This window comes from Micromesistius poutassou, assembly GCF_964030765.1.
Source record: "Micromesistius poutassou genome assembly, contig: SCAFFOLD_2410, whole genome shotgun sequence".
NCBI classification, from domain to species: domain Eukaryota; kingdom Metazoa; phylum Chordata; class Actinopteri; order Gadiformes; family Gadidae; genus Micromesistius; species Micromesistius poutassou.
The window spans coordinates 69150-80482 of NW_028180369.1; the positions used below are offsets into that span (position 1 = coordinate 69150).

General features: G+C 46.7%; 1 protein-coding gene across 1 annotated transcript in view; it reads right to left on the reverse strand.

The window, feature by feature from the left end:
• Nucleotides 1–1371: 1371 nt before the first annotated feature.
• Nucleotides 1372–11333, reverse strand: part of LOC311370866 (teneurin-1-like) — a gene marked incomplete at its 5' end in the record, with an annotated part of 36964 nt that continues 27002 nt past the window's right edge. Inside the window, 5 exons of the mRNA XM_084489165.1 lie at nt 1372–2171; nt 2683–2825; nt 4553–5259; nt 6997–7298; nt 8772–8983. Coding sequence (XP_084345291.1) covers nt 1416–2171; nt 2683–2825; nt 4553–5259; nt 6997–7298; nt 8772–8983 — 2120 coding nt within the window. The 3' untranslated portion in view covers nt 1372–1415. The remainder of the gene's footprint in view (nt 2172–2682; nt 2826–4552; nt 5260–6996; nt 7299–8771; nt 8984–11333) is intronic.

Genomic DNA, 11333 nt, shown 5'->3' on the forward strand with positions numbered 1-11333 from the left:
GTGATTAGGCGGCAGCCTAGTGGACTGTTTAGGGTGTCAAGACCCCTAGCCCAGAGGGTCTTGAGTTCGATCCACAATCTAGCTTAGGGCATCGCAGATCAAGAGTGAATGAATGAATGAATGTAGCTCTATAATCACAGTGCAGTGCTTTTTAAATGACTACACAGGCAATGACAGGTTATGAAAGTATCATTCAAGCAAGACCCACAAGAAAAAAAAAAAAAGAAATCTGTTGTTTCACACATATTTACTTTAATTAGCACTGTAACCCAATAAAATCAGATTTTTTTCAGCGAGAATATTTACTATAGCCATGTATAATTTCTTTGCAAAAAAATGTAATCATTTTTCTATTGATTAACAATACTGACACCTATGAACAACACCACTTCCAGTAGAGCTTTTTTTTTTTTCTCTCAGTGTGAAAGCACTGGCTATGTACATTCTTGTTCTTAGTATATGCAACGCACTCGTACAAACTACTGTTGGAGCACACACACCGAAAGACGGGAAAACACGCGGGTTTTCGCTTCTCTAAAGGGGTGTCGAGACTCGACAAGGCCTCTCTTGCACAATATGTAAACGATAGTATATCCGAGGTAAACCATTTAATTTAACTCAAATTGCAAAACAGAGAGCTCCTGATCTGTCTGAGTTCAGGCCGGGATAAGGATTGTTCTGTGGTGGTGGTGGTGGTGGTGGTGGTGGTGGTTTCTCATTCTTCTCGGTGTCGAGTGTCTCACCCCTTGCTGTCTTTACTTCCACAGTCCGCTGAAGTCCGACGGATGAGCGGAACCCCCTCTAACGAACCGTGTGGGAAGGGAGCAAAGGGGGGGGAACGCGTCTGTTTTTAGTCGTTCTGTCAGTAGGAGTCGGTCGGTCGGTCGGTCGGTCGGTCGGCCCGTCGCGTCTCTCAGGCGGTCCCAGGCGAGTCTGGATACAAAAAGCGAAGCCACGGCCAAATCACACTGCTTGTGCCACTGTTTAGAAATTGGCAAAACTGGACAATAATAATAAAATACCATCATTTTGTCACAATTAAAGGCATTTGGAAATGATTTTTTTCTCTCCCACCCCCCGCCACCCCCAACCCCCCCCGCCCGCACCCCCATCACCCGCAACCCCACCTCCTTGTGTTTTTTTTCTTCTTCGTCTACTAGTTCTAAACGCGTCGTTGTCTTCGTATTCTGGTTCTTCTTTGATACAGTATAGAAACAGTAGGACAAACTCGGGGTGAAAGTACAAACAGGCAGTCTTTGGTGGGGGGGGCTAGGGTGGGGGGGGGGGGGGGGGGGAGCTGGGGCGGAGGGCCGTAGTGTGGAGGGCGGGGGGGGGGGGGGGGGGGGGGCAGGGGGGGAGGGCGTGGCCAAGTGGGAGGAGGAGGAGGAGGCGGAGCTACCTGGTGGTTGTCTCTGTTACCTGCCCCCCACCTCGCTGAGTGTCATGAAGTGGATGTTGGAGGGGCAGTCGGACATCTCCGGCTGCTGCTCCACGGGCAGCGAGTAGTAGCCGTCGTAGCCGGCCACGCGGCCCTCCGACAGCAGCTGCTGCTTCTCCGTCTCGCTCCACGCCCGGCCCCCGGCGTCCCCGTCCTCCGCCCGCCGCCGCTCCGCCTCCCAGGCGCCGTCCACCGCCCGGCGCCAGGCCTCCTCGCGCACCCGGGCCCGCTCCTCCTCCTCGCTGCCGCCGTAGCGCACGCACAGGCAGAGCGCGCCCTGCTGCAGCACGATGTCGGCGAAGCGCCGCGTGCGGCCGCCCACCGTGGCGCTCATCTGGGACACGCTGACGTTGACGCCGCTGTCCAGCACGCGGCCGCCCACGCCCAGGCCCAGGCCCAGGTCCTCCTCGATGGGCCGCGACTGCAGGAAGTGGTGCGTGTCGCAGCCGTGCACGCTGAAGCTCAGGCCGGCCAGGTGCACGGCGCCGTTCAGGATGGCCGCCACGCGCCGGCTGTCCTCGCTGGCCACGCCGATGACCTCGGCGGTGACGCGGCCCCCCGCCGCCGCGAAGCGGATGCTGGGGCCCAGGAGGGAGGGCCGCGTGGCGAAGGGCGGCGGGTGCAGGGGCCGGTGGCACGTGGAGCCCACGGGGTCGGACACCAGGGGCAGCCGCTCCAGGGAGATGAAGCTCCTGAGCTGGCGCTGGAGCTCGCACTGGATCCCCAGGGCCACCTGGTGCACAGGGTGCGAGTTGGTGTTTATAGACGGAGGGTTTATTCACAAATAGAAACCTCACAGGCTCTGTGCGTGTATTATTAAAGTGCGCAGTAAACGCAGTACTTTATGTTTAACCGTTATTCGCCGAAGGCAAAATGAATAGTGGGGAATAGGGCTGCCCAATTTGAGATCTCAATCTCGGGATATTTGAGATCTCAATCTCGGGATATTGCACAATATTCCGAGATGGCAAACCGAATCAAATTGCGTCATCTTAGGAGGTTCATGTGTAGTACATACTGATATGAATTATATTATCATAAGGCATTGAGTATTAGAACTGGTAAAATAAGAAGTAATATATGAAATAAATACGATATAAATTCGAAATGACCATATATAATAATACACATTTTTATATAATATTAAAAATATATATTATGACAACTTCTATTTTAAATAGTATTGTATATTGGTATTGTATATTATATGTACTGCTGATCAGCGTCCTATGGATCAACGTTACCTTGCTGGAGTCCCAGTCCTGCGTCTTGGTCTGGGTCTTCATGAGCTCGTAGGCCTGCTCCATGCTGCCCACCTCTGGCTTGGGGAAGCCTGGGACCACGTTGTGCAGCTGGAAGCCAAACAGCTGCAGCCAGCTCCCAATATCTGGACACACACACACGCACGCACACACACACACACACACACACACGCGCAGATGCACACGCACACACACACACACACACACACACACAAACACGCAGATGCACACACACACACACACACACACACACACACACACACACACACAAACACGCAGATGCACGCACACACACGCACACACACACACACACACACACACGCACAAACACGCAGATGCATACACATACACACACACACACACACACACACGCATGCACGCACAAAGAGACCAGGCAAGACACATATTTTACAATACATAAACATATTAAATCAATAAAGTCAGTCATATCAACGTGTTAACCTTTTTGATGCACTCAACAACTAATAAAGCAAACCAGGAACACACACACACACACACACACACACACACGCACACATACACATGTGTGTGTGTTCCTGGTAGATGGAGACACACACTCGCTACAATAGAAGGCATTGTTGGGGGTGATGTGGATGTTCTCTCCGGTCGGGAGCACGTTGTGCCAGAACCCGGGACACGTGAACCACGAGGACGCTCCATAAATTAACCGGAAGAACAGTAAATGGAACATTCCCATGCGCACACACACCCCACCCACCCACCCACACACAGACACACACACGCACATGAAAACACCTCCTACTCGTGTTATTGTCTATCTCTTGGTTTCCACACTGTGGGCCTGGGAAGCAGTGGGTACCGGAACAGAGTACGGAGGCTGGGGGATTGAGGGGGTGAAAGAGGGCGGGGACATCTGTGTTGAACAACACAAAAAGCTATGAAAAAAATATATAAAACCCACACCAAAGCGACGAACGAACAAACACAGCAAAACAGGACGATCAGAGAGACGCACTGGGGCTTTGTTGTGGATGCCTTCTAGTCATCTCTGTTGTTAAATCTCTATTCTCCCCTTTCTGGAAAATATACTAGCAAATAATAATAATTATCATCATTATCATTATTGATATAATAATGAATCTGTTATTATTGAGTCCAACCGTAAAAAAGGCAACCCAAAGTGCTGAACGGCACAGCAGCCAAATTATGTCTTTTTTTAAATTTATTTTTTCTCTCTCTTTCTCAGCGGCGGATGTGAGAAGGCACGTCTTTGTGATCGAGCACGTTTGCAGCTGTGTGAGACTGGAGGAGTTGTGGGTGTGAGGTCTGATGGAGATAGGGAGGTGTTTGGGTGAGATGTACGAGATTGGCTTTGGGTCGTATAGCGAGCACGAAGGTATTATTGGAGCAAAGAAAAAAAAAAAAGAACCTGTGACTGTTGAATTTGCAGTCGTAGAAGATAAATAGGGTAACACATGTGGAAAATGCTTTAGGAGTTGCACACTTGTGTGTATTATTAAGAAACTCATACGCTCACATGTTACATATTTGCTACAGTTTCTGCAGTGCATATGGTGCAAAACATGCCTATGTGTGTGCATTTGTGTGTGTCTGTGTTGTGTGTGTGTGTACATTCTTTAGTATATCTGTTTACATGCCTGTATATGTCTGTGTACATGCGTGTGTTTGTGTGTGTGTACATGCACGTGTATGTCTGTGTACACGTGTGTGTGGTTGTGTACATGTGTGTATATCCGTGCCCATGCTTGCATAATGTCTGCATACATCCATGTGCGTGCGTGTGCGGGTGCGTGCGCGTGCGCGTGCGTGTGTGCACGTCCATGTCCACGTGTGCGCCCATCCAGCTCACCAGAGGTGAACTGCGTCACCTCCTCCACCTTCCCCACGGGGCAGTTGTTCCTGAAGGTGTACAGGTTGAACGGCCGCGGCTCCTCGCTCAGCTCCGCCCACAGCTCGTGATTGGGCGAGGTCCAGCGGCCGGCCAGCGTGTCATAGTCCCGCCTCCCCAGGTGCACCAGCCGGGTGAAGGGATCGTACAGGCCGCCGTGGAAGCCGATCACCAGCTGGAACTCGGGGTTGGTGTCCTGGTACACCTCGCCGTAGGGCGTGTACAGCACCTCCTTCACCAGGCGGCCGCGGCTGGAGAAGACGGCGCGCGGCGTGCCGGTGCTGTCGCACGCCACGTAGTACTCCTCGCCGCCGGTGCGCTCCATGGCGATGAGGTGGCCCTGCAGGTCGTAGTACAGCGAGGTGATCTGGCTGCTGCTGTGGTTGAACAGGTGCGTGACGCGCGTGGGCCGCGACAGGTCGGCGTAGAAGAACTGTAGCTGGTGGCCCTGGCTGGTGCGCGTGGCCACGCGCCGGCCCAGCCCGTCGTAGCGGTAGCGCACCGAGCGCTCGGACACGCGGTTGAGCACGCGCGTCAGCAGCCCGTTGGAGCTGTAGTGGAACAGGTCGTTGCCGCGCTGCCGCAGGAAGCCGTCCTCGTCCACCGTGTACTGCAGCTCGCCCAGGCGCGTGATGCGGTCCCGCTGGTCGTAGCGCAGAGGGGTCAGCCTGGAGGGGGGGGGGCATTATATTACACCTTAGTTATTATTGTATATTAGTTATTATTATATTTTATTTTAATTATTCATGTCCAGTATTGTAGTTTATTTATGTATTTGTTTATTTAGGCTTAGCTCTCTTACTTGTGTTTCTTTTACACTTTTACTTTTCTTTATATTGCCCTGTTGACGGAGCCTGAGACTTAAGCATTTCATTGCGAGCGACTGCGTCTGTGATTGTTGTGCATATGACAAATAAAACATCTTTATCCCCTTCAAGGGGGATTCGAGACCCCTCTGCTTAGTGTCGGGTGTATTTAGCGGTAAGGACTGGCTTGCTGTATATCATCCCGCGTGTTACACGGCTGCTTACGAAAAGGAATCAATCATCAATCATAAATATCTAAAATGTTCTATTGATTTAGAAATATTCCGCTAATAGAAAAGGGTCTGTTGGGTTTGACAGTTGGAAAAGCATCGGTTGTAACGGTCTGTTACTGACGGTCTAGAACAGACCGCTGAGCACTGGGATGGACCAATTAGAATAGAGTTCTCACAAAAGCCGCGTGATCATCGAAAATTAACTAAACGAGAGGTTATGATAACATATGAATACATATAATACTTATTATATGCATAATACATTTATAATAGCATATTCATATCATTTCTATAAATAGTATAATTCTTTTGAATATGGCTGCTTAGGACCTCATGGTGAGGCCTGAAGCCGTCCATATTGTTTCACTTCAGTGGGTGCAACCCCATTCCACCAAACTACCCCTAATGATCAAAGCACCCCACAGAACAGGATACGCTGCCAAGCAGGGTGACACAAAACCACTTTTCACTCTTACAGTACGAGACCAGAAACAACATTAACAACAAACAACTCTGGAGGGCTCGGGCAGCGGCCCATTTTTTCATTCTTTTTTTTTTTTTTACTGTTACTGACTGGAGATCAGTAAGATTCGTATTTATTTTTCTTTTACAATTCAATAGTTAAATAAAAATGTTATAACATCAATTCATCTCAACACAGCGGCCTGGCCTAAAGGAAAGAGCAGTTTATACTTCATGTGGACTGCTTCCAATGTTGTGACGGTCATACTATAGAACAATTCATTAATTGTGTTTAGTGAATAACACAGAACATGAGGAACTTTAAAAAAAGAAAATCCACATGCTAAATCCCAACCGAATATTAAGCAAAAAAATCGCAGTTAGATTATTTCCCCACATCGTTCAGCCCTGCTAAAGTGTGTGTGTGTGTTCCTGGCGCAGTGTTGTGCAAGTTCACACTTCACATGAACTAGTTAAAAGTTCAGTTCATACAAAAGAAAATGAATAAATTCACGTTCATAGTTCACCAATTCAGTTTTGAACTAGTTCATGTTCAGTTCATTAACAGTTTTTTTTAGAAACCGAAGAAAAACTGTTGGAGTGAGTATTCTGTGCTTATCTTTTAAAATCAATCCTCTCCATTACCTGCTGCCCATCACTACCATCTAAAATTGTTGTGGATATTATTTGTACACCTGTTTCATTCATCACAACTAAGGCAATAACTCTATTTAATAAACATGTCATCTGGACCTAAGCATCAATTCAGAATGTCACAAAATCTAAACTGAAGTTCAAGTTCAAGTTAAAAATATGTTACGTTCAGTTCAAAGTTCATAGAAAAAAAATGAACTTGTTCAATGAACTAGTTCTTTTGAACTAGTTCATGCAGCGTAACACTGACCTGGCACTGGTGCCGTGGCTCAGCAGGTTGATGTTGCCGTTGAGGTCGTAGCTGTAGCGCCACTGCGGCCGCTCGTTGACGGAGGCGCTCTGCAGCTGGCTGTCGGCGTCGTACTCGTAGGCGTAGCGCGTCACGTTGCTGTCCACGCCCACGCGGATGTCGCAGGTGGTGGTGCGGCCCGCCGCGTCATACTGGATGGTCATCCAGTAGGCGATGGACTTGAGGATCTCGTACTGCACCTCCACCACCTGGCCGTACGAGTTGAACACCTTGGTGTGCTTCATGAGGTGCGTGGTGATCACCTGCGGCCAATCACACGGCGGGCGGGATAGGGGTTAGGGGCGGAGCAATGGGGAACTTTGGGTCGATGGGGTCGAGGGGGATCAAGGCGTTGGATCGAAATGGGATTTCAATTGATATTGGATTCAATAACACCAGTATCGGGTCTATTTCATTTTTACAAATATTTGATATGTTAACAATTTTTTATGATAAATATGAAATGGTTGGTTGTTGATATGTTGATATAAATTATGGCTATTTTATATAGAAAAAATCTGTGAATATATATATTTCTATGTGGCAACAGTAAAACAAGAAATAAATAAGTATGCTTAAGGTTGTGTTTTATTGTGTAGCCTTATCATCGTCACACGCAATAGCCATCTGAAATAGGTGAGCCCGACCAGCCCCCAGGCCGGTTTTCAACCTGTAAAATATATAAATGTATATATATATATATTTTTTTTTTTATAGATGTATTATATATATTGTTCAGTAAATATAATATTATTGCTTTTTTTTTTTTTTTTTTTTTTTCATTATCTAAAAAAATAGTGTTGCTTTGTGCATTTCACATCTTTTCTATTCTTATGAGTTACTTCTTCTGATTCTTATGTGTTACTTTCTGTCCGGGAGCTCGTTGTGGTGGGCGTCGCTGAAAGGTCTCGGTGAAGCTTGTCTGAAACCTCGGCTCAGAGGTGTTGTTATTGCACAACACGACCCTGATTTGCAGAAGAACAACGGCGACGGTACACGGTAATGCATACTGATTTCCTAGGCTGCGTGTGGTGTCTCTGGCCTCCGTGCATGCGCCCACTACGGTCTGGTTTCCTGATGTGCTGCACGTCCGTTGCACGCCCACATGCAGCATCGCTTGTCTGGACCTGAGATATGCCACCTTACGTACGTCTATTGATCCCCGTTTTCAGGAGCGTTTTTGATTTCAGCTGCGGCGGCGGTGCATCATGTGATTTCCCTCCACCCGACGGTATGCATTACACCGAGGGTTCCGCCTCTCTACCGCCAACCAATCATCAAATCCTAAACACAGCATATACCGAAGACACATTTTCCTCTGATACTTCACAAATCAAACGGATGGAAAATACATCAAACAAAATAACGGAGGGGGGGGGGGGGGAAATGGCTGTGTGAGTGTTTACCAACCTCATGCTCATGACCCTACTCGGCCTCACCTCCTGAAATGCATTGTGGGAGCGTGGGATATTGCTTGGCTTATAAGCTCCAGATCCTTTTCAGTATATTTTGTATCCGCACATTTTTTAAAGGGTAAAAGGTCCCTCACGCACATCTTCCCCTCTACATTTATGATTCAAAGTGAGGAAAAAAAACCAAGACCGACTTCTTCACTTCTTCAGTGTATCTAAGGTCAAAAGCCGGTCAAAAGAGCACCACAGGTCACTCCCTTCTCGACGCTACTCCCCCTTTTTCTTTCCTTTATTCGACCCCAGAGGCGGCTTCCCCTTCCGTACCTGGTTGAGGTCGTAGAAGATGACGCTGAACTTCCCGAACTGCTCCACCCGGCCGGAGACGTCCACGTAGCGGTACAGGTCTATGGGCAGCGGGTTCTCGTTGATCACCGCCTGCATGCTGGTGACCCGGAAGTTGTTGTAGCTGTAGTCAAAGCGGGCGTTCACCAGCCCCTCCTCGCTGAAGCGGAAGATCTGCCGGGTCGTCAGCGGACCTGTGGGACGACCAGGAGGAAGGAGATGTGTTACTGGGGGGTACGGACGGTGAGGGGGCCCCTGAAGGGCCCGGAGGAAGGAGACGCGTTGCTGGGGGTACGGACGGTGAGGGGTGGAGTATGCAGCAGTAGTAGTGGCTATGGGGGGGTCCACTCCCAGCAGAAAAGTACTGGTTTTATACCCCAGTGCCCCCAGACAATTTTATCTAAATTTATGATGATATATATGTATCTATGTATATACATATATATACATATATATATATATCCTTTTTGGTATTGCCTTACTGTACTGTTTTTGTGCTAAGATATATATATTTTTTACTCTTTACTTTATTCAGTGTCTCTCTCTCTATTTCATTAGGATTATTTATCTCGAGAAGAGCAATTGTGACAGTGACAATTTCCCTCCGGATTAATGAAGTCCTTGGGAATGGGAACTGTAAGGGTCTAAGCGAGCCGTGTGACCCCCCACCTGCCCCTTAATGATGACGTCCGGATCGCATTTCTCTGTAAGCCGCTTTGGATAATAATAAAATCGTCTGTTGGTCAAATGGTAAATATAGGTGTATGTAATTATGGGGTCAGTTCAGATCAGTTGAGTTGAGTTCAGTTGAGTTCAGTTCAGTCTCAATAATGAATGCACAGAAGGATTCACAAATGTGATTTATATATAAATTACTCTCTTCTCGCAAATACATTTCAATGCACACACAAATGGATATCGGTATGTAAAAATCTAAATTAAATCCATAAACAAAAATAAGTTTCACAAACACATTTCTGATCCACAGACAAATGTGTCTTGTTTTAAATAAATGTAATATAAATATATAAATACGTGAATAAAAAAAATATTTGCAATTTTCATCAAAAATGCATTTGGATGTTGTTACATTTATATACAAACTGTTAAACTTGAATTTACAAGACGCTTTTCATTTGTGGACTTGTTTGCATTTGTGTGTGAACTGGTCTGTATTTATATGTGGATTTTTGAGACTCTCCTGATGTGGCTGGTTCACAAATGCATTTATTTCAACAAGGAACTCTCTGTAGCCAATCAGATGACTGCAGTCCCGACCTCTAGAGAATAAGTCCCGCCTCCCGGTTCACTCGTCGTTCACTCGTCAAATGTCTATGGGGAATAACATGGGTTTTTTTGAATGATCGTAGATAACAAACTGTAGGTGGCGAAGAAGTAAAAGCTGCGTCACGGTTTGAACTACACACTTTTTCCATCTAGTTTCGACTGGGTTTTTCATTTACTACTTTAACAACTACTTTGGCTACAGAGAGTTCCTTGTTGAAAAAAATGCATTTGTGAATCCAGCCACGTCAGGAGAGTCTCAAAAATCCACATAAATACAGACCAGTTCACACTCAAATGCAAACAAGTTCACAAATGAAAAGCGTCTTGTAAATTCAAGTTTAACAGTTTGTATATAAATGTAAAAACATCCAAATGCATTTTTGATGAAAATTGCAAATATTCTTTTTATTCATATATTTATGGATTTATATTACATTTATTTAAAACAAGACACATTTATGTGTGGATCAGAAATGTGTTTGTGAAACTTATATCGATATCCATTTGTGTGTGCATTGAAATGTATTTGTGAGAAGAGAGTCATTTATATATAAATCACAAAATACCTTCTCATTATTAATGAGACTGAACTGACCCCATATGTAATGGTAGATTTGGATTCTAACCCACAAACACAAAAACACACACACACACACACACACACACACACACACACACACACACACACACACACAGAAAACGGTCAAACTCAAGAAGCCTGTAACGGACAACTCGTGTCCAACTCGAGCGCTAATTCAACGTCGTGGCTGGCACGCACGCACACACGCACATGCTAACGTGCGCGCGCATGTGCTATTCCCCACCCACACCGCTATCGTTACGCCATCGCCCAGCGTTGACCTTTTAATACGAAGAAGGGGATAAGGACATCTTAAGACAATAGCCGTGATGGAGGCAATGTGCTCCTTAACGTCTCCACATCAACTTTAACAACACCATTCATCACCCCTGATGCGAGCTACTTTGGCACGTCTGCCTCCGTCTGGAGATAGGCTTCTGCTAATGAAAGACCATTAAGGTGCTATTTGGGATGACTCGCAACGCACTTAAAATGACGGACTGTCTCTGCACCAGGGCCTGGGAAGAGCTGCCTCAGCATTGCGTACGCTCTTTATACAATTCCTTTTATTATTATTTTTAACTGTTGATTTTAAACCTGCGCTAATAGTGGGAAATGAGACGATCACAGAGGCTAAGGTATAGACTATTAGACGACGGGGGGGCTAGGGGAAGTTA